The 22,958-nt window shown below is 41.6% G+C and overlaps 4 protein-coding genes across 4 annotated transcripts; 1 reads left to right on the forward strand and 3 right to left on the reverse strand.

The window, feature by feature from the left end:
* Positions 1 to 664: 664 nt before the first annotated feature.
* On the reverse strand, positions 665 to 8,434 carry LOC117746298. The gene is made up of 19 exons (XM_034555348.1): positions 8,359 to 8,434; positions 8,092 to 8,258; positions 7,912 to 8,009; positions 7,747 to 7,835; positions 7,483 to 7,663; positions 7,303 to 7,408; positions 7,122 to 7,207; positions 6,929 to 7,020; positions 6,797 to 6,849; positions 2,790 to 2,889; positions 2,526 to 2,710; positions 2,342 to 2,445; positions 2,175 to 2,266; positions 1,917 to 2,097; positions 1,722 to 1,827; positions 1,561 to 1,649; positions 1,110 to 1,201; positions 943 to 1,017; positions 665 to 843 (listed from the first exon to the last, which is right to left on the reverse strand). Exons 1-19 carry the CDS (start codon positions 8,423 to 8,425, stop codon positions 830 to 832), a joined length of 1,977 nt encoding a protein of 658 aa, XP_034411239.1. The 5' UTR covers positions 8,426 to 8,434; the 3' UTR covers positions 665 to 829.
* Positions 8,435 to 9,362: 928 nt separating this feature from the next.
* Positions 9,363 to 11,241, forward strand: LOC117746722 (zona pellucida sperm-binding protein 3-like). Its single transcript, XM_034556024.1, has 10 exons — positions 9,363 to 9,444; positions 9,546 to 9,712; positions 9,795 to 9,892; positions 9,970 to 10,058; positions 10,142 to 10,322; positions 10,397 to 10,502; positions 10,598 to 10,683; positions 10,794 to 10,885; positions 10,958 to 11,034; positions 11,110 to 11,241. Exons 1-9 carry the CDS (start codon positions 9,378 to 9,380, stop codon positions 11,020 to 11,022), a joined length of 951 nt encoding a protein of 316 aa, XP_034411915.1. The 5' UTR covers positions 9,363 to 9,377; the 3' UTR covers positions 11,023 to 11,034; positions 11,110 to 11,241.
* A 4,425-nt stretch (positions 11,242 to 15,666) lies between these two features.
* Positions 15,667 to 17,493, reverse strand: LOC117746708 (zona pellucida sperm-binding protein 3-like). The gene is made up of 10 exons (XM_034556008.1): positions 17,384 to 17,493; positions 17,118 to 17,284; positions 16,938 to 17,035; positions 16,772 to 16,860; positions 16,508 to 16,688; positions 16,328 to 16,433; positions 16,155 to 16,240; positions 15,962 to 16,053; positions 15,811 to 15,887; positions 15,667 to 15,735 (listed from the first exon to the last, which is right to left on the reverse strand). The coding sequence occupies exons 1-9, from the start codon at positions 17,448 to 17,450 to the stop codon at positions 15,823 to 15,825; spliced, it is 951 nt and encodes a 316-aa protein (XP_034411899.1). The 5' UTR covers positions 17,451 to 17,493; the 3' UTR covers positions 15,667 to 15,735; positions 15,811 to 15,822.
* Positions 17,494 to 20,188: 2,695 nt separating this feature from the next.
* Positions 20,189 to 22,070, reverse strand: LOC117746716 (zona pellucida sperm-binding protein 3-like). Its single transcript, XM_034556018.1, has 10 exons — positions 21,986 to 22,070; positions 21,719 to 21,885; positions 21,539 to 21,636; positions 21,362 to 21,450; positions 21,098 to 21,278; positions 20,918 to 21,023; positions 20,737 to 20,822; positions 20,544 to 20,635; positions 20,395 to 20,471; positions 20,189 to 20,320 (listed from the first exon to the last, which is right to left on the reverse strand). The coding sequence occupies exons 1-9, from the start codon at positions 22,050 to 22,052 to the stop codon at positions 20,407 to 20,409; spliced, it is 951 nt and encodes a 316-aa protein (XP_034411909.1). The 5' UTR covers positions 22,053 to 22,070; the 3' UTR covers positions 20,189 to 20,320; positions 20,395 to 20,406.
* Between the last annotated feature and the right edge of the window lie 888 nt (positions 22,071 to 22,958).

Consider the following 22,958-nt stretch of genomic DNA (forward strand, 5'->3'; position numbering starts at 1 on the left):
TTGAAAACAAATATATCTGCTCACCAAGTAGATGCCTATAAAATAGTGTGGTCTATTCTCTCCTGATATTATATTTAGGGCCAGATTAAGAAAACCCCTGCAGGCTAAATTGGCCAAAATCAGATGTGGTTTTATTTTTAATAAGCCTTTTTGTTTACATGATCTGCAACAATACTGCCTCTCTCTCTCTCTATATATATAGCAATATCAGGAATGATGTAAAGATCAGTAAAAGTTAGGTATTCGGTAGATTGCTATGTCTTAGAGCAGGGCTTATATAGCTTCTAAATCCCGTGGCCTATAAAGAGCAGTCTGAAGACCAAATAACGTGTTTTAATTGACAGCCAAGATGCACACTAAAAATTCAAGGGCTTCCTGGTCAAAGATTTAAGTGTATTGGGAGTTAGTTGAGACAAACAAGGAGACGTTACAGGACAACATTTACCACATGGACATCAGGGTCACATGAAGATATGATATTTTAAAGCTGGATACCTTTCTATTTCTTCAACACCCTTGCAGTTTTTTATTAAATACCCATGGCACTTTTATAATATATACTCTTTTTAAAGTATAAATATTCCTTTTATGTGCAACAATATTTGCCTAATAAACAATTGATTTGATCAGTCCCTGGAGCAGTAATTACAGCCCAAACACACAATAGATTCTCAGCAAGAGTTCACATCTGGTTTATTTGGATAGAGAGTTTAAGACATTTGAAGAGTCAAATGAATATGCAAACAGTTAAAAGTTGAGATCATGTCAAGCTGACGTCCCAGTGTTTCCATCAGTCAGGGGCAGAGGTCATCGTGGAGTCTTCGTCAGCTTAGACTGGGCCTCCTGTTGAGAACACATTGAGAGCTTTAGTTTGTTTAACCAAACTTCCCATTTCAGAACAGAGCTGAAACTGTATTGAGGGTAAGATGCAGGAACAAACACCTGAGACACTGTTGGTAGAAGAATCCATTATGATCAGGGGTCCCAACACAGAATTGTGACTAAAAGCATTGGTTTCTGAGGAAAAAAAATAAAATAATTATTATAAGACTTCATGGAACATTTTTACTTTTTAAATATGGATAAAACACTTGGCAGAAAAGTGATACCCCAGTCAACTCCTCTTTTGTTGCGGGACTTGCAGGTTGAGTCACAGCAGCTACAGATGGCGCTCCTAGAGGGGTCATCGAGTAGTTCCCAACTGGAAAAGGAGCAATGAGTTATTCTACTTTGTGGACATCAGACAACCCATAACAAATGTATGTTTCAAATGTGTTGAGTTTAACTGCCATTTCTTTTGAGAAAACCTTGTGCAAGTAGGTAGCATAGAAATACTTCTATGTAATTAGTATAATGACAAATATGTGTCAAGTGAATTAATATTTCAATCTACAATATAGTGCATTCAAAGTTTTATTAGATGGTCATTCTCTTCTAGTTGCATCGTTTGATGTTCTTCCAAGAACAGCCAACCTCCTCTTGGCTCAAGATGCATACTTGGCACACATGACATCATTGAGCTCTCAGCAGGAAAGCAAATACAGGTTTCCCCCAAATTACCTCTCGCTTTCCTTCTTATAATGGCAGGCTTTCTTTCCTTCATCAAAAACTTCAGGATCCCATGCAACCAGTTTACAGTGAATGTACACCTGTGGAGCACAGGACAATTTGTTACGAGAAATACAAAGTTACAATATTCCTTATGGCAGTTTCCCCCTCACCTCCTCTCCAAAACCTAACTGGAAGGCCTGCAGGTAAAGGGTCACTGCAGACGACTGGTAGCGAGGGAGGAACATAGAGTTTCCCTTCCTGCTATCCGAAAGACATCTGAAGAAAGTCAAATCGCACACAGATTAACAATACTTTTAAATTTCAGAAAATCATTGGCAAGACGAATCAGTGCATGAATCTCCCACCCCTTATTGGTTATGATGGGGTGAACATGGCTGCCAGGCTCCAGCTCTGGGGAAGCGTTCGCCACGCATTCCTCTATGAGCAGCAGCAAGGGTTGATGGGACTTCTGCTCCACTGCCGCCCATATTGGCATAAAGGAGCCCAGGGGAACAACATTTGTCTTTGCTACACTTGTCAGTTCATCTGTAGGGCACAAAGAAAAAGTCTTAGCGCGTCCCCTTGAGTGGACCAATGTTGCATTTGGTAGCGCAAGGACTCACCATTGAGCAGCGCCATGTGGAACACTAGACTGCCTCGGCCTTCAGAAATACCCGACGCAGGGTTCAGGAAAGCTGGAATCCATCCTTCGGGTCTAACAATACAAACGGGAGCATTGCTTTTCGCTCACGTTTCAGCTTTAAAAATAGAATTGAAATATAAATACTACCTTTTATAAACACACTCGATGGGATACAGAAAGGCAGCCGGTTTTGACCTCGGCTGTGGCCTGTAAGTCAGCTCATTTTGAAAGAAGATATTTTTACCTTTCATCTGTGGAAAAACAAGCTTATTGTGACACTTGAGAGGCAGAGAGGATTTTTAGTTACGATTTTTTTGTTTTTTTGCATTACCAGTCTTTTAAATTTGCAGTCTGCTAATTTGTAGTTGAACACGACCTCCCCCTCTCCGGTGGGCAGCACATTCAAACCGGAGGGCATGCAGGTTCCGAGGAAGAGACGGGCTGCATGCGGCACCAACTCCTCGCTGATCCTCCATAAGATGATTATGGAGTCTTTTGCACAGACAACTTTGATATCTGCAAACAAACCTCTCATGACTCTCAGAACATGGAAAAACATACAGAAGGTTGACGCACTTCCATGTGCAAAGAATACCTGCGTTGGCAACGGGCGTTGCGAAAACAGCCAAGATTATCACACCGAGGTAGAGATGAGTCATCATGACTGAATGATCTGGAACCCTCTGGAACTGACACTATTTGTAGTCCTGCACAAATTAGCTAAACGATTAACATCTGTGCGAGAGCAGGGCGGCGTTTACTTCTACTGGAGAGTTTTTGGAGTATTCGTTTAGACTATTCCGAAATGCAGAGGTGGAACTTAACAAAGTGAATTTGATCAAGTAGTTTACTGAAGCAATTAAAAAAGTATTTGTACACACATTTTAGTTAACCCCTCCACTTTGCAAGATTTCAGAGCCAAATATTGTAATTTTTTTTAATTCTGTTTATTTTTACTCTACTGTATTTTTCACTTCACGTATTAATATTTTACATAAATAAGTAAGATCAGTTTATAAAACAAAAATGAGCTCCACCTCCAATAACTGCAACATTACAATGCTTGCATGTTGCTGAATCAGTTATGATGATCCAAGAATGTAAAATCACTGTACTTTTATTTTGCCAATACCATTTTCATACTTCTAGGCCCGTTTTAATACAAATTTACTTTGATTTATAATTGTAGATTAAAAAAATGTCAAACATGATGTATGTTTCTCAAGTTAGGGGATGCAAATATTTTCTGTCCATATGAAAGCTTTAGAAATAGCTGATTTAAAATTTTATTTATTTTTGGGTCAGTGGGGGAGCAGTCATTGTATTATATTCTAATTTACACATATTTCTAATAACGTTGTATGTCGGCCTGGTTTTTAGCTCTTGGCGTGCAGCTCTTCGGGTAACGTCAGTGCGCGTCGCCGTTAGGAGCTAGTCTGTTGTTTGATAGCTTGCTAACTTGAGTGCAATCACCAAAGCAGGCTAGCCAGTTCCGCTACTAGATAAGTTGGTGCCCTGCAGCTACTCCTGCTAATGCCATGGCTGGGACGAAACCAGGCCAATGATAATACAACGTCACTCTGGGAAATTGCGCCATTAATTTTGAAGGGTCTTTTCTATTTTGTTACTTATGTTAATGAGAGTATCTGCTGCGGATCTTCCTTTTCTAAAGCCACTCAGATATTTGTTTAACATTTTTTTTCTTTCTACAACATGACATGATTTTTTTTCTTTAAAACCTTTGTCAAATAAAATCTTTTGCCATCAAAATATGTTTTTTATTCATCAAATGGTGTGAAAATAATGGGAGTTGTTCGATACTATGCTTTTCAACAACAACAACAACAACAACAACAACAAACAGGTCTTTTCTCACAGGTGTTGGGGCATTTCACATTTTAGACAGAGACAAGCAGCACATTGAGAAGGCAGAAGCGCTATACTGCACAGGAGGCTTGTGATGTCATTTTTAACTATGTTGAGGAAAAGAATGACCAGGTGGACAATGCTGAACATCATGAGGAAGAATCAACTGATCAGGAGGATTCAGGTTCAGAAGAGAAGGAAAATAAGGATGAGGTAATAGATCCAACATAAAAACAACGTGCTACTTCTTCCTCTGAAGAAGCCCCCAAGAAGGGTATGAAGTGAAATAACATAATGAACATTGTGTTGAGGTATAATCTGAAGTGTCAGAAGTGGAGGACTGCACTTATTATGATGAAGAGGAAGAATCAGAGGAACCAGCTGTGATAGAAGAATATTTCCAGTCAAAGGACAAAACATTGATCTGGTCTTCCCTCCCTCTCTCCCAGTGACGGACAACGCATGTTGACAGCTGAGAGAACAGAGAGACAAGCCACCATGGTCCAACCACATATTCAAGGTCTCGTATTGATGACATAAAGTCCACTTTTGACCTGTTTCTGCCCACGCCTATTGAAGAGGTGCTGCTGAACATGACAAACAAGGACAAGTGGAGCACGATGGATCCAATGGACCTGCAGGCATATGTGGGTTTGTTGATTCTCGCTTGTGTGTACCTATCCAGTAAAGAAGCTACAGCTAGTTTATGGCATGCCGAGTAAACCAAGGAAATATGGGATACAAATATGGGCAGCATGCGATGCCAGGACCAGTTATGCATGGGAAATGAAAGTATACACTGGCAAACCTGCTGGTGCGAAGCCAGAAAACCATCAGGGCATGCGAGTTGTCCTTGGCATGACAGAAGGTCTCCAGGGGAAAACGATCACCTTTCTTACATATTTCTTTTATTGATTTTTTGAAAAAAACGCGACAAAACATCATAAATGACAAAAAGAGAAAAAAAGACAGACAAGTAGAATATATGTATATAGTAAAGTAAATTAATAGGGGGCCATCAATCGCTCTTTACAATTGTTGATTCATTCTTTTCAGGTCAGCTGAGAACATTACTCATCTTTTCCCTGTATACAGTCCATTTCCCCCAGCGTTGTTCATGGGACCCTGCTTTGATCCTTAGGAAGAGAGTATATTTCCTCTACAATGTCTAGCCACTGTCCAGGGCTTGGAGGGTCACTTTTCATCTAGCTCCTTGCAATGGCCTTTTTACTTGTGAGTATCAGGATTTTAAAGAGGTAGATGTCCTCCATTTGAATTATGTCGCCAGGTGTAAAAAGTACACAATCCGTGGGTCCCTTGGAATCTTGTATCTCCTCCAGAGTCTGAATAACTCTGTCCCAGAATGTTTGTATTATTATAAATGTCCAGAAAATGTTTCGAGTGGTTGGCATTCATCTGCCCACACTCTCCAGCATGGCTGCTCTTTTTACTCAATTGTTTATGTTTTGTGTGGTGTGTAATGAGAAAGTGGATTAAGTTCTTCCAACCAAATTCCCTCCATCTTCTATAGCTGGTGGAAGTTTGTTGCGTTCTACACATTGAATGCAAATCATTCAGTTTAATGTTCAGTTCTACTTCCAATTTCAGTTTTACATAGTGTGTTTCTTCCGTTTCGGTTTTGTAAACTCCTGTAAAATTGAGACCAACTTTTAGAGTTTGTTTGCACCAGTCAATTTGATCACTTCCTTACCTACTGCTGATATTGCTTTTTTAATTTCTGTATCAGGTCTTAGCTGTAAATATCTGAACAGGTCCACATTTATATTAAATTATCTTGAGTTTTTCAAAGGATTTAAAGGTTTTCTGCATGGTGTTGGAGATGCTAGCAACGTCAACTCTATTCCTGAGCGCTTCTGTGTATCACATTCATTGACTTTGGAAATATATTCATAATTTCTTGGAATTAGACTTACTTGGAATAATAGGCCAACTAATCATCCCAACACACCATATCCAAGAAACATTGTAGCTGTATCATTGGCTTAACACATTTGTGCTGGTGTGGATTGGGGCAATAGACTGGATTACCTACAAAAAGATCAGACGACAATATAGGGAGAGTGTAAAGGTTGGCCCTGATGGGACAGTGTAATAAGGGTGCGTCAAGACAATCCATTTAAATGTTACAATTTAGTTCTAATAAAGAAAGCTATTCAACCCTGTGTAAAATACAAGTAGCCTTGAAAGAAACTCGAAGGAAAAAATATGCAGAGAGGTTTTAGAAAGACATCAATTCAGTATATTAAGGCGCAGTCAATATTTTCCCATGAGAGATTAGGATGTTCCCAATGACAGCCCGTCAAACAAATGTGGTTAAAGATTCTAAAATGTTTGAGATTTAGGCTTCTTGAAAATAAAGTCCAGATTTAAAGCTCTTGTGTATGTTGATGACCAGATGTGCATGTCAAGCAGTCGCCAAGAACACGACTATGAAAATACTGGACCTTGAAGACAATTACACACAACAATAAGCAGAGAGCTTTCAAGTATCGTTACAGCTTTAATGGCATTATTACAATCTGAAATGCGGGGAGGAATTACACTTTTAGAAGTTTACAAACAAGAATAAAAATCCAATTCAGATTGAAGTAGCCAGTGAGCAAGATGGATCCTTTCCTGTTGGGGAATACAAGACTGGGTTAAGTAGTTGTTTAGGATTAATATGTAGTGCAATGTCAAATTAAAACTAACCTGGAGAATAAGTCAATAATTCACATCAGTGATGGTCAGTGGCCCAAGGACAGCTTGTTGTGCCATACCACGCTTCCCTGTTTTAAAATAATTTAAAAAAAAAGTTTTAGTAAAAGTCAAACCAGACAAGTTGATAAGCAGAAGTCACACCAATACCTGATGCTAAACTCCTGACCCTCCTGGACTTGCAGTCAGATTCACAGCAGGCACAGAGATAGCGGGATGCAGAGTTGTCCAACTGCTCCCAGCTGAGTTCATGAGGATTGGAGAAGTGTCAGAAAATTAATCTCAGTGGTTCCATCATACAAGTCTGATTGAACATATTGTGAATGTTTCAGTGACATTTTACCCATGCTCTTTGACGTAGTGGCAGGCCTTCTTGGTGTTGTCCAGACTGTTGGGATCCCAAGCCATAAGTTTACAGTGGATGAACACCTGTTGAGTCAGAAGTGAGGTTGTGAGGCAGTTGGCTTCCAGTTTTCCCAATAAAGCCATGAATCTCAAAATGAACGTGCACAAGTTAGTGTTACCTCTTCACCGAGACCAAACCTAAAGGCTTGAAGGGAAAGGTGGAGCTCAGAGGATTTTTGCCTCGGTTCGAATTTGGAGCGCGATACCAGACTGTCCACAAGACATCTGTGTGGTTGAGAAAGAAATTGTCAAGTCTGATTCCTGGACAACAAAATGCTAGAAAGGTGAAACCAGATTACCCCTCATTGGCGATTATCGGGTACAAAGTGCTTTCAGGCTGCAGCTCCGGTGTGGTAGCTGCTACGCATTCCTGAAGAAACAGCAGCAAGGGCTGATGGCTCTCCTGCGCCACGCTAGCCATGATCGGGATAAAGGAGCCCAGAGGAAAGGAGGTAGATTCAGCGGGGCCGGAGAAGTCAGCTACAGTAGTGAATAGGAGAGGAGTCATTACAGGGGTCACTGGGAGAGCTGCCATCTGCAGTGAGGTCACGCTTCACACCCACCATTCATGAGGCCAAAGTGGAACTCTAGATCTCCAAGGCCGTACGTGTTGAAAATTGGGGCATAAAGCCGCGGGTACCAGTCTTCAGGCCTGCAACAAAACGCAAGAGTAAAGCACGACTCCCATGTTACCAAACTGCCAATGCTGAAGTAGTGTGAACAGCCACCTCTCATATGCACAGACAACGGGGTGAGAGAAGGACAGAGGGGTCGAGTCAGAAGAGTAGGTCAGATCATTGGTGAACATCATGCGATCCCCAGTTACCTACAAGAGACACACATGTTACCAAGCTGCAGGACATACAGTGGACTCAGTTTACAGGTACATATGTAGAGGTTCTACACACAATTCTCCTGAAGTCACAGTCGTCGAAGTCCACGCTGAAAACAGCCTCTGTGGCCGAGAAGCTGGTGGGGAAGCAGTTCCCCAGACGGAAGAGCGAGGTATCAGCCCGGGACCTGCCCTCCGTCCACACCAGCGTCACAAAATCGGTGCCGCAGTCCAGCTTCATGTCTGGAAGGGGACGCAACACAAGAAGTCAAGTTACTAGTCAAACAAGCTTTTGTTAGAGCAAAATATCAGAACTTTGTCCAGCGTTTTGGTCCAATATTACCTGCATATACCGACACGGCAGCAGCCAGGCTCACAAGCAGTGCACGTTGCCAAAAGAAAGCCATCATGAATGGATGCTGGCTCTGGACACTGTGGGTGTTTTTATTCCTTGTTACCGGGGCAATTTTCATCAAGACAACCTCTTTCAGCTGGTGTGTGTCGATGGCCTCAGGTGCAGAGGCCTTCAGACTTCCTCTTCTTCTTCTTAAGTTTTTTTTTTACAGTTTACAAATTAAGGTTCAAGGTGCACTTTATTACATTTGTCATTTTAAACACAGTAATATTGTTTTAAATATTATAAATTCGGCCTTTCAGTCTTTCTCTTTCCACACTGAACTTCCTGCACTCTATCAATAAATGTTTAACAGTTATTTTTAGGTGCACATCTCACATTTATCCGTCAGTCTTTTTCTTGGTCTATAACGTGTCATTGAGTCCTCTATGTCCTAATCTGAGGAAATGAGGTTACAGATAAACTTGCCAAAAGCGGATTAAACAAAAATGTGTATTTAGAAATTAATTTTGGGAAGTCAGAAGCAAAATGAGTAATACAGAACCGAATAATGACATCTTGACAAGATATGTTGAATAATGACAATTTATAACAAAGTGAGAAGTGATGAGAGTTAATGTAGAAGATGTTACTCTTTGCAGATTAAGATTAGGACATAGAGGACTCAATGACACGTTATAGACCAAGAAAAAGACTGACGGATAAATGTGAGATATGCACCTCAAAGCAACTGTTAAACATTTATTGAGGAAGTTCAGTGTGGAAAGAGAAAGACTGAAAGGCCGAATTTATAATATTTAAAACAATATTACTGTGTTTAAAATGACAAATGTAATAAAGTGCACCGTAAACCTTAATTTGTAAACTGTAAAAAAAGAAGAAGAAGTCTGAAGGCCTCTGCGCCTGAGGCCGTCGACACACACCAGCTGAAAGAGGTTGTCTTGATGAAAATTGCCCCGGTAACAAGGAATAAAAACACCCACAGTGTTCAGAGCCAGCATCCATTCATGATGGCTTTCTTTTGGCAATGTGCACTGCTTGTGAGCCTGGCTGCTGCCGTGTTGGTATATGCAGGTAATATTGGACCAAAACGCTGGACAAAGTTCTGATATTTTGCTCTAACAAAAGCTTGTTTGAGTAGCAACTTGACTTCTTTGTGTTGCGTCCCCTTCCAGACATGAAGCTGGACTGCGGCACCGATTTTGTGACGCTGGTGTGGACGGAGGGCAGGTCCCGGGCTGATACCTCGCTCTTCCGTCTGGGGAACTGCTTCCCCACCAGCTTCTCGGCCACAGAGGCGGTTTTCAGCGTGGACTTCGACGACTGTGACTTCAGGAGAATTGTGTGTAGAACCTCCACATATGTACCTGTAAACTGAGTCCACTGTATGTCCTGCAGCTTGGTAACATGTGTGTCTCTTGTAGGTAACTGGGGATCGCATGATGTTCACCAATGATCTGACCTACTCTTCTGACTCGGCCCCTCTGTCCTTCTCTCACCCCGTTGTCTGTGCATATGAGAGGTGGCTGTTCACACTACTTCAGCATTGGCAGTTTGGTAACATGGGAGCTGTTGCTTTACTCTTGCGTTTTGTTGCAGGCCTGAAGACTGGTACCCGCGTCTTTATGCCCCAATTTTCAACACGTACGGCCTTGGAGATCTAGAGTTCCACTTTGGCCTCATGAATGGTGGGTGTGACGCGTGACCTCACTGGAGATGGCAGCTCTCCCAGTGACCCCTGTAATGACTCCTCTCCTATTCACTACTGTAGCTGACTTCTCCGGCCCCGCTGAATCTACCTCCTTTCCTCTGGGCTCCTTTATCCCGATCATGGCTAGCGTGGCGCAGGAGAGCCATCAGCCCTTGCTGCTGTTTCTTCAGGAATGCGTAGCAGCTACCACACCGGAGCTGCAGCCTGAAAGCACTTTGTACCCGATAATCGCCAATGAGGGGTAATCTGGTTTCACCTTTCTAGCATTTTGTTGTCCAGGAATCAGACTTGACCGTTTCTTTCTCAACCACACAGATGTCTTGTGGACAGTCTGGTATCGCGCTCCAAATTCGAACCGAGGCAAAAATCCTCTGAGCTCCACCTTTCCCTTCAAGCCTTTAGGTTTGGTCTCGGCGAAGAGGTAACACTAACTTGTGCACGTTCATTTTGAGATTCATGGCTTTATTGGGAAAACTGGAAGCCAACTGCCTCACAACCTCACTTCTGACTCAACAGGTGTTCATCCACTGTAAACTTGTGGCTTGGGATCCCAACAGTCTGGACAACAGCAAGAAGGCCTGCCACTACGTCAAAGAGCATGGGTAAAATGTCACTGAAACATTCACAATATGTTCTCTGGGTTCAATCAGACTTGTATGATGGAACCACTGAGATTAATTTTCTAACACTTCTCTGATCCTCATGAACTCAGCTGGGAGCAGTTGGACAACTCTGCATCCCGCTATCTCTGTGCCTGCTGTGAATCTGACTGCAAGTCCAGGAGGGTCAGGAGTTTAGCATCAGGTATTGGTGTGACTTCTGCTTATCAACTTGTCTGGTTTGACTTTTACTAAAACTTTTTTAATTTTAAAACAGGGAAGCGCGGTATGGCACAACAAGCTGTCCTTGGGCCACTGACCATCACTGATGTGAATTATTGACTTATTCTCCAGGTTAGTTTTAATTTGACATTGCACTACATATTAATCCTAAACAACTACTTAACCCAGTCTTGTATTCCCCAACAGGAAAGGATCCATCTTGCACACTGGCTACTTCAATCTGAATTGGATTTTTATTCTTGTTTGTAAACTTCTAAAAGTGTAATTCCTCCCCGCATTTCAGATTGTAATAATGCCATTAAAGCTGTAACGATACTTGAAAGCTCTCTGCTTATTGTTCTGTGTAATTGTCTTCAAGGTCCAGTATTGTCATAGTCGTGTTCTTGGTGACTGCTTGACATGCACATCTGGTCATCAGCATACAAAAGAGCTTTAAAGCTGAGCTTTAATCATATTTTTTTAATTCAAGAAGCCTAAATATCTGACTCCTTTGTTTAAAGGGCTGTCATTGGGAACATCCTAATTGCCGTCATGGTAAAAATATTGACCGCCTATATGTTCCTCAATACACATAACTGAATGTCTACAATGAATGATCTCTAAAACCTCTGCATATTTTTCTTTGAGCAGGTCTTTCAAGGCTGAACACAATATTTTACTAGGGGTTGAATAGCTTTCTCGGCCAGAAATAAATTGTAACATTTAAGTTTGTCTTTCATCACTTATGACCCTGTCTCAAGTCCAACCTTTACGCTCTCCCTAAATGGTCATCTGATCCTTTTATTGACTGTTTTTATTAATGTATTTAACCAGGATAAAACCTCATTTGAGATTTAAAATCTCTTTTACAAGAGTGTCCTGGCCAAGACAGCAAAAGCACATTTAACAAAGTTTCAGACATACAACAAAACAGTGACAGACAATAAAAACTTTAGTAAAACTAAGATTCAAGTCATCACATCTCAGTTCACACAGGTGCACAGTCAGAAAAACATCTACCACCAGATGAACCTTCCTTTCTTACGTAGACCAGTCTATTCCCCCAATCCATAAGTAAGCTATACTGTTTCTTGGATATGGTAAATGGACCTGCACTTTTCTAGTCTTCCGACCACTCAAAGCGCTTTAACACTACGACATTGGGAGGGGCTAAGGTTCCACCTGCACATCAGGACTAACTAACATTCTCACACCGTAGGCACAGCTGCTGGAGCAATTTGGGGTTAAGTGTTTTGCCGAAGGACACATCGACATGGGCTAGCAGCCGATCCTCTGAAGGGTGACCCTGTTCACCACTGAGCCAGTCACCCCACTGGGGGGAGAGGGGGGGACAGATATGGTGTATTGAAACCAGTTTCTTGGTTGTGTTGGGATGATCAGTAGGTCTATTATTCCAAGAGCAAGTCTAATCCCAATTTCCCAATATATTTCTGAAGTCTATGAACTTTTTGGATGGTTACTTTTAAAATAAAATGACTAATAAAAACCATGTTGAATTGACTACCTAATACAAATGTCTTGGAAAAAGAAAAGCTGGCATACTTGTATACTGTCAATTAGGGTTAAATGGACCCAAATTGCAATAGACGTTTAATCGAGATGCTCGGGAATGTTGCTTTTACTACGTCAATTGGGATGGAGAATGAGATCTGTGTCTGGGATTGCTTTCCATGTCTGATGGCCTGACGGAGTTTGGGAAGGTGGAGTAGTTTTTGAGTTGTTGCAGGAACACATTGCTTGGATAGAGTATGTGCAGAATACAAACATTTGTATCGTGAATGTAGCAATCATGACTTTTGGGAGAGATAATAAAGGTTGGGATTATGGAGGTATGGATTGGCAGAAAGTGCAGTACAAAAAAAGAAAAATGGTCCTAATTCAAGCAGTTCAGGAGCAGAGTCTGATAAAAAAGATCAAGAGAGCGAAGGATTGCCAAAGGCCGAGGACTGAAATCCCAAATAACGATTGTAATGTCATAGTTGTGTTTGATGAGCATTTCCATCTCGCTCTAGAGAAGCATGTAGGTACAGTGAAGTATGCAAAGTAATGGAATACGAAGCACATATTGTGTATGCAGTGAGGGGAGAACAACAAAATGCTCTACTGAGAATAAACATCTGTGATGGGGAAAGAAGTTCAAACCCATGTTCCTGGCTCAGCTATTAGAGTGGCTGTAACTCATGGGGAGAGTGGTCGTCCTGTAACCACAGGGTAGCCGGTTCGACCCCCGCTCTTTCCTAAGTCGCACCCATGCCCTGAGATATTGAAGGTGCAGGACATTGTTGGCCTGTCTTGGATGACACCCGTTTTCAATGTCGCAAGGGGTTCAGGAACAGTGCAATGGAATTTAAATAAAGCATTTAATGTGTGTTTTGAAGTGGAGACTTTCATCTTTATTTCAATGGCATCTTTAACAGTTTTAGAATTGCAACCATTTTCAAAAGGCTCAAAGAAATTGGACAATTGTCTTACAAATGGTTTGATCACCAGATGTGGTCTGTTCCCTCAATATTAGGTCTGGAGATTTCAAAGTTTTGATTTTAGCCGATCCAGGAAAGTCTCAGCATGAGGACAGAAAAGTGTCCATGCAAGTGAAGGAGGACATTAAATTCCTGAAAAACGAATGAGTAACATTGTTTGATTCCTAAAAATACAGAATGTACTGCCAAGCTCACCAACACCAAATGGCCTGGAAGACATGTAAAGTAGAAATTTCCTTGGAGAAAAAACTCTTCATAACATGAATACTGAGGAGGTAGGCATCATTGTTGAAGTCTACAATCGAGAGGCCTTTATTAATCTGAAAACAGGGTTTACAACAAGGTGCAAACCACTGGAACACTGAAGAACAGGAAGGCCAGATTAGACTTTGCCAGATAACACGGCTGAATAAGCCTGATCAGTTTCAGATGAAGGTTCTTTGGACAGATGAAACCAAGATGAACTTGTACCAGAATGATGGTAAGGAACGACACCTGATCCAAAGCAAACCACATCATCTGGTTAACATGGCGTCTGCTTGTATGGCTGCCAATAGAACTGGGTCACTAGTGTTCATTGATGTCACAGCTGATAGAAGCAGGATTAATTTGGAGGTGTTTAGGGCTATACTCTCTACTCAGATTAAGCCAAATGCTGCAAAACTGACTGGACGATGCTCATACAGATGGATAACGACCCAAAACATACTGTGAAAACAGCCCAAGAGCTTCTCAAGACAAAGAAATGTAATATCTTCAATGGCCAAATCATTCACCTGATCTCAACCCTAGTGAGCATGCTTTTCCTTTACTTTAGTTAAAACGGAAGGCAGAAAGACCCACAAACCTGCAGCACCTGAAGAAGGCTGCATTAAAGGCAACGCATCTCAAGGGGGAAACTCAGCGTTTGTTGATTACTAGGGTGCAATCATGGACTGCAAAGGATTTTCCTCCAAGTATTAAAAATGATTATATTCACTATATTAGTTTGTCCAATTACTTCTGAACCTCTGAAAACGTGGGGAACTGCGTGACAATGGCTGTAAACAGTTAATGCCATATGTTATATCCATTGAAATAAAGCTGAAAGTCTACGCTTCAACCACATATTTACTGCTTTATTTAAAAATCATTGCTATCGTGTAAATAGCAAAAATGTGTTACCATCCAAATACTTATGGATCTCTATTTGTTTGAAGCACCATCATTGGGAACATCCTAATCACTGTCATGGTATAATAGTGACACTCCTGTAGTTCTACAGTGAATGATCCCTAAAACATCTGTGCATGTTTTTTTCTAGCAGGTTTCCTTTAAGGCAAACACAGTATTGAGAGAGAGATTAAATGGTTCTTTACCCAGAACTAATACATTTGTACATGGTTTGTATTGAAGCACCCTTCACATTACCCTGTCCCATCAGGTCTAACATGTCCACGCTACCTAAATGGCCATCTGATCCATATGTCATCCAGTCTATTGCCCCAATCAGCAGCAGAAATATATTGAGCCAAGGATTAATTCAGCTATATTTCTTGAACTTACTGTGCAGGACATGGTGTGTTGCAACAAGTCTCCTTGGCTATGTGTGGGTTGGATGATCAGTAGGCCTATAATGTGCATTCAAAGAGTCTAATCACAACTTTGTGCTGAACAGAACATTTTTAAAGTCTTAACTCTTGATGGTGAATATTAAAATGACTAAAATTAAAAACATGTTAGATTGACTACCTTACACAAACCTACAATAAAAAAAATATGACAAGTGAAGTGTAAATGTTGGACCTGATGGGACAAGGTATCATGAGTGCTTCAAGACAAACCAATCTAATGTTACAATTTAGTTCTGGTAGAAAGCAATTCAACCCATTGCAAAAATAATGCGTTTAGCCTTGAAAGATGTGCGCGAAGAATATGCAGAGATGTTTAGACCATTTCCTGTGGAAATACCACATCTATTCAGTTGTGCATTAAGGAGCAATAAATTATGCCATAAATATTTTACCATGACAACCAGTCAAACAAATGTGGTTCAAGATTCTGAAATGTTTGAGATTTAGGCTTCTTGAAAATAAAGCCCAGCTTTAAAGCTCTTGTGTATGTTGATGACCAGATGTGCATGTCAAGCAGTCGCCAAGAACACGACTATGAAAATACTGGACCTTGAAGACAAATACACAGAACAATAAGCAGAGAGCTTTCAAGTATCGTTACAGCTTTAATGGCATTATTACAATCTGAAATGCGGGGAGGAATTACACTTTTAGAAGTTTAAACAAGAATAAAAATCAAATTCAGATTGAAGGAGACAGTGTGCAAGATGGATCCTTTCCTGTTGGGGAATAAAAGACTGGGTTAAGTAGTTGTTTAGGATTAATATGTAGTGCAATGTCAAATTAAAACTAACCTGGAGAATAAGTCAATAATTCACATCAGTGATGGTCAGTGGCCCAAGGACAGCTTGTTGTGCCATACCACGCTTCCCTGTTTTAAAATTTAAAAAAAGTTTCAGTAAAAGTCAAACCAGACAAGTTGATAAGCAGAAGTCACACCAATACCTGATGCTAAACTCCTGACCCTCCTGGACTTGCAGTCAGATTCACAGCAGGCACAGAGATAGCGGGATGCAGAGTTGTCCAACTGCTCCCAGCTGAGTTCATGAGGATCAGAGAAGTGTTAGAAAATTAATCTCAGTGGTTCCATCATACAAGTCTGATTGAACATATTGTGAATGTTTCAGTGACATTTTACCCATGCTCTTTGACGTAGTGGCAGGCCTTCTTGCTGTTGTCCAGACTGTTGGGATCCCAAGCCATAAGTTTACAGTGGATGAACACCTGTTGAGTCAGAAGTGAGGTAGTTGGCTTCCAGTTTTCCCAATAAAGCCATGAATCTAAAAATGAACGTGCACAAGTTAGTGTTACCTCTTCACCGAGACCAAACCTAAAGGCTTGAAGGGAAAGGTGGAGCTCAGAGGATTTTTGCCTCGGTTCGAATTTGGAGCGCGATACCAGACTGTCCACAAGACATCTGTGTGGTTGAGAAAGAAACGGTCAAGTCTGATTCCTGGACAACAAAATGCTAGAAAGGTGAAACCAGATTACCCCTCATTGGCGATTATCGGGTACAAAGTGCTTTCAGGCTGCAGCTCCGGTGTGGTAGCTGCTACGCATTCCTGAAGAAACAGCAGCAAGGGCTGATGGCTCTCCTGCGCCACGCTAGCCATGATCGGGATAAAGGAGCCCAGAGGAAAGGAGGTAGATTCAGCGGGGCCGGAGAAGTCAGCTACAGTAGTGAATAGGAGAGGAGTCATTACAGGGGTCACTGGGAGAGCTGCCATCTCCAGTGAGGTCACGCGTCACACCCACCATTCATGAGGCCAAAGTGGAACTCTAGATCTCCAAGGCCGTACGTGTTGAAAATTGGGGCATAAAGCCGCGGGTACCAGTCTTCAGGCCTGCAACAAAACGCAAGAGTAAAGCAACGACTCCCATGTTACCAAACTGCCAATGCTGAAGTAGTGTGAACAGCCACCTCTCATATGCACAGACAACGGGGTGAGAGAAGGACAGAGGGGTCGAGTCAGAAGAGTAGGTCAGATCATTGGTGAACATCATGCGATCCCCAGTTACCTACAAGAGACACACATGTTACCAAGCTGCAGGACATACAGTGGACTCAGTTTACAGGTACATATGTGGAGGTTCTACACACAATTCTCCTGAAGTCACAGTCGTCGAAGTCCACGCTGAAAACAGCCTCTGTGGCCGAGAAGCTGGTGGGGAAGCAGTTCCCCAGACGGAAGAGCGAGGTATCAGCCCGGGACCTGCCCTCCGTCCACACCAGCGTCACAAAATCGGTGCCGCAGTCCAGCTTCATGTCTGGAAGGGGACGCAACACAAGAAGTCAAGTTACTAGTCAAATAAGCTTTTGTTAGAGCAAAATATCAGAACTTTGTCCAGTGTTTTGTCCAATATTACCTGCATATACCGACACGGCAGCAGCCAGGCTCACAAGCAGTGCACGTTGCCAAAAGAAAGCCATCATGAATGGATGCTGGCTCTGAACACTGTGGGTGTTTTTATTCCTTGTTACCGGGGCAATTTTCATCAAGACAACCTCTTTCAGCTGGTGTGTGTCGATGGCCTCAGGTGCAGAGGCCTTCAGACTTCTTCTTCTTTTTTTACAGTTTACAAATTAAGGTTTACGGTGCATACCGCCACCTACTGTACCGGAGTGTGTAACATCATGATTTTTCAGATTTATACGTATAATATATCTGCAATGCACTTTTTTTGTATATATACTGCTTTCTTTGCACTGCTCTGGTCAGATGCTAACCAACATTTCTTTGCCTCACTATCTGTATCTGTGCAATGACAATAAAGTTCAATCTGAATCTGAATTATGCTGTATTACTGATTTTGCTTCTGACTTCCAAAAATAAATTTCTAAAATATAAATTTATTTGAATGCGCTTTTGGCAAGTTTATCTGTAACCTCATTTCCCTCTACTCCAACATGAGCCGGTACCCAACAGAAGTGTACCTCTATTCCTAATTGTTGTAAATTCAATATTAACATATAAACTTCAGTTAAAAGATCCTCTCGAACGGTTTGACCCGATTGTATACTTCATATTGCAGCTGCAGAATCTGAACATATAACTACTTTCATTGGTTTAACCTCCCCAGTCATAAGACCATCTCTCTACATTGATGATTGCTTTCTGCATGTATGTATGTAATTGTTCCTGTCTTTTAAAATACATCATTAATCATGATATTAAAAAGTATCGGGCTGATGACGCTACCTTGAGGTATCCCGTTAATGAGGTCAAAACCTTCTAAGATTTCTGATCCTACTTGAACTTTACATGTTCTATTTGATTTTTAAAAAGTCCATTGTCTAGTTATATAACTTTCCACCTGTGCCTATGTTCATTTTAATTAGCAGTCCATCTCTCCACATGGAATCATACGCTTTCTCAACGTCAAAGAAAACGAAAGCCATCCCTTCCTTCATGTGAAGGGTCTTATCTATTTTGTTACTTATGTTAATGAGAGCATCTGCTGTGGATCTTTCTTTTATAAAGCCACTCTCATATTCGTTTAACATCTTTCTTCTTTCTCCAACATATGATACAAAACTTTGTTTAGTACTTTAAATTTTTGTATTTCTCTTGCATGCTTTTGTACTTCATATCCCCCAAAAGTGGGGCTGCATGGTGGTGTAGTAGCCATCACTGTTACCTCACATTATTCGGGGCCGGAATTCGATTCCCGATCCCGGGTGTCCCTTCTGTGTGGAGTCTCACGTTCTCCACCGTGGAAGCATGGGATCCCTCCATGTTCTCCAGGTTCCTCCGACATGCAGCTCATGTTAATTGGGAATGTGAATGGGATGGAATGAAATCCCCCAAAACCTGTACTGTGATCTCCTAAACAATTACAACATCCTTCCCAAAAGCGTGATTACCTCCAAATGGAGCACATCGTTCTTTACCTTGACACTTGGCTGGCAGTATGAGCCGTTCTTTGGCATTGAAAGCATCTTGGTGCTGGAGGAAGGAACTCTCTTACTCAGTAGCTGAAGAGACCTATCAGAACTTTCCTTGGGAGGTCATATTCAAAGTCAAGGATTACTGATAATGTCTGTGCTCTTTCTCGGGTAATACGTTTTGCATCAATCACTTTCAGTTCTGTTTTAATATCCTCCATTGTGAGAGATAGCTCGTCTCCAGAAATGAGTCCCCTATGTCTAGTAGCTGAGATAGGAACATGAGTTTGAACTTCTTTCCCCATCCAGGATGTTTATTCTCAGTAAAGCATTTTGTTGTTCTCCCTTCATTGCATATACAATATTTGCTTCATATTCCATTACTTTGCATACATCACTGTACCTACATCCTTCTCTAGAACGAGAAGGAAATATTCAAACACAACTGTGACTTTCCAATTAAATATTTGGGATTTCAGCCCTCGGCATGACTATCCGTCGCTGTTGACCTTTTTATCAGACTCTGCTCCTGAACTGCTTGAATTACGGCCATTTTTCTTTTACTACACTTTGCCAATCCATACCTCAGTCAGTAATCCCAACCTTCATCCTCACTCCCATAAGCCATGATTGCTACTTTCACAATGCAGATGTTTGTAGTCTCCACGTACTTTAACCGATGTGTTCCTTGCAAAAACTACTCCCCCTTCCCAAACTACGTCAGGCAATCAGACATGGAAAGCAACTCCAGACACAGATCTTGATCTTCGTTCCAATTGACGTAAGACAAACATTCCCGAGCGTCTCGATCAAACGTCTGCTATTGGAGCCCATTGATCATTGACAGTATACCTCCCCAATTTTTTTTTTTTTAAAGATTACTTTGTCAGGTAGTGAAACATGGTTTTAATGCTTCTTTATTTTTATTTTTTTAAAGTCACCGTACAAAAGGTTAGACCTTAGAAATATATTCAGAATTTGTTGAGCACAGAAAGTTAGGATGAGACTTTTTGAATAGGCCTACAAATCAGCAGTTGCAACACACCATATCCAAGATCAAAAAGCATTTTAGCTTAATCATTGGCTTAACATCATATGCCATTATTTTACCATGACAACCATTAGGATGTTCCCAATGACAGCCCTTCAAACAAATGTGGTTCATGATTCTGAAATGTTTAAGATTTAGGCTTCTTGAAAATAAAGCCCAGCAGTCGCCAAGAACACAACTATGAAAATACTGGACCTTGAAGACAATTACACACAACAATAAGCGGAGAGCTTTCAAGTATCGTTACAGCTTTAATGGCATTATTACAATCTGAAATGCGGGGAGGAATTACACTTTTAGAAGTTTACAAACAAGAATAAAAATCCAATTCAGATTGAAGTAGCCAGTGTGCAAGATGGATCATTTCCTGTTGGGAATACAAGACTGGGTTAAGTAGTTGTTTAGGATTAATATGTAGTGCAATGTCAAATTAAAACTAACCTGGAGAATAAGTCAATAATTCACATCAGTGATGGTCAGTGGCCCAAGGACAGCTTGTTGTGCCATACCACGCTTCCCTGTTTTAAAATAAAAAAAGTTTTAGTAAAAGTCAAACCAGACAAGTTGATAAGCAGAAGTCACACCAATACCTGATGCTAAACTCCTGACCCTCCTGGACTTGCAGTCAGATTCACAGCAGGCACAGAGATAGCGGGATGCAGAGTTGTCCAACTGCTCCCAGCTGAGTTCATGAGGATCGGAGAAGTGTTAGAAAATTAATCTCAGTGGTTCCATCATACAAGTCTGATTGAACATATTGTGAATGTTTCAGTGACATTTTACCCATGCTCTTTGACGTAGTGGCAGGCCTTCTTGGTGTTGTCCAGACTGTTGGGATCCCAAGCCACAAGTTTACAGTGGATGAACACCTGTTGAGTCAGAAGTGAGGTTGTGAGGCAGTTGGCTTCCAGTTTTCCCAATAAAGCCATGAATCTAAAAATGAACGTGCACAAGTTAGCGTTACCTCTTCACCGAGACCAAACCTAAAAGCTTGAAGGGAAAGGTGGAGCTCAGAGGATTTTTGCCTCGGTTCGAATTTGGAGCGCGATACCAGACTGTCCACAAGACATCTGTGTGGTTGAGAAAGAAATTGTCAAGTCTGATTCCTGGACAACAAAATGCTAGAAAGGTGAAACCAGATTACCCCTCATTGGCGATTATCGGGTACAAAGTGCTTTCAGGCTGCAGCTCCGGTGTGGTAGCTGCTACGCATTCCTGAAGAAACAGCAGCAAGGGCTGATGGCTCTCCTGCGCCACGCTAGCCATGATCGGGATAAAGGAGCCCAGAGGAAAGGAGGTAGATTCAGCGGGGCCGGAGAAGTCAGCTACAGTAGCGAATAGGAGAGGAGTCATTACAGGGGTCACTGGGAGAGCTGCCATCTCCAGTGAAGTCACGCTTCACACCCACCATTCATGAGGCCAAAGTGGAACTCTAGATCTCCAAGGCCGTACGTGTTGAAAATTGGGGCATAAAGCCGCGGGTACCAGTCTTCAGGCCTGCAACAAAAACATTTTTTTTTTTTTTAAAGTGTTAACAGCTCCCATGTTACCAAACTGCCAATGCTGAAGTAGTGTGAACAGCCACCTCTCATATGCACAGACAACGGGGTGAGAGAAGGACAGAGGGGTCGAGTCAGAAGAGTAGGTCAGATCATTGGTGAACATCATGCGATCCCCAGTTACCTACAAGAGACACACATGTTACCAAGCTGCAGGACATACAGTGGACTCAGTTTACAGGTACATATGTGGAGGTTCTACACACAATTCTCCTGAAGTCACAGTCGTCGAAGTCCACGCTGAAAACCGCCTCTGTGGCCGAGAAGCTGGTGGGGAAGCAGTTCCCCAGACGGAAGAGCGAGGTATCAGCCCGGGACCTGCCCTCCGTCCACACCAGCGTCACAAAATCGGTGCCGCAGTCCAGCTTCATGTCTGGAAGGGGACGCAACACAAAGAAGTCAAGTTGCTACTCAAACAAGCTTTTGTTAGAGCAAAATATCAGAACTTTGTCCAGTGTTTTGTCCAATATTACCTGCATATACCGACACGGCAGCAGCCAGGCTCACAAGCAGTGCACGTTGCCAAAAGAAAGCCATCATGAATGGATACTGGCTCTGGACACTGTGGGTGTTTTTATTCCTTGTTACCGGGGCAATTTTCATCAAGACAACCTCTTTCAGCTGGTGTGTGTCGACGGCCTCAGGCGCAGAGGCCTTCAGACTTCCTCTTCTTCTTCTTAAGTTTATTGGCGGACTACAAATTAAGGTTTAAGGTGCATACCGCCACCAACATCATGACTTTAGGACATTTGTTATTTATATTAATATTATGATAAATGTAAAACACAACCCAAAATTGTTCCCGGTAGCTGTGTCTACAGTGTATGAATGTGAGTCGCTTTGGATAAAAACGTCAGCTAAAAGAAATGTAATGCAATGTATTGTAAAAAGACTTAATATAGCTAGCACCCGGCCTTTCAGTCTTTCTCTTTCCACACTGAACTTCCTGCACTCTATCAATAAATGTTTAACAGTTGCTTTGAGGTGCATATCTCACATTTATCCGTCAGTCTTTTTCTTGGTCTATAACGTGTCATTGAGTCCTCTATGTCCTAATCTTAATCTGCAAAGAGTAACATCTTCTACATTCACTCTCATCACTACTCACTTTGTTATAAATTGTCATTATTCAACATATCTTGCCAAGATGTCATTATTCGGTTCTGTATTACTGATTTTGCTTCTGACTTCCCAAAATTAATTTTTTGTTTAATCCGCTTTTGGCAAGTTTATCTGTAACCTCATTTCCCTCTATTCCAACATGAGCCGGTACCCAACAGAAGTGTACCTCTATTCCTAATTGTTGTAAATTCAATACTGACATTTATCCTCTTGAACGGTTTGACCCGATTGTATACTTCGCAATGCAGGGAAAATGTATTTGTGTATGTACTTATTTAGTTCATAAAATTTATTTTAGGAAGTCAGAAGAAAAATCAGTAATAC

This window comes from Cyclopterus lumpus, chromosome 17 (assembly GCF_009769545.1).
Source record: "Cyclopterus lumpus isolate fCycLum1 chromosome 17, fCycLum1.pri, whole genome shotgun sequence".
NCBI lineage: Eukaryota > Metazoa > Chordata > Actinopteri > Perciformes > Cyclopteridae > Cyclopterus > Cyclopterus lumpus.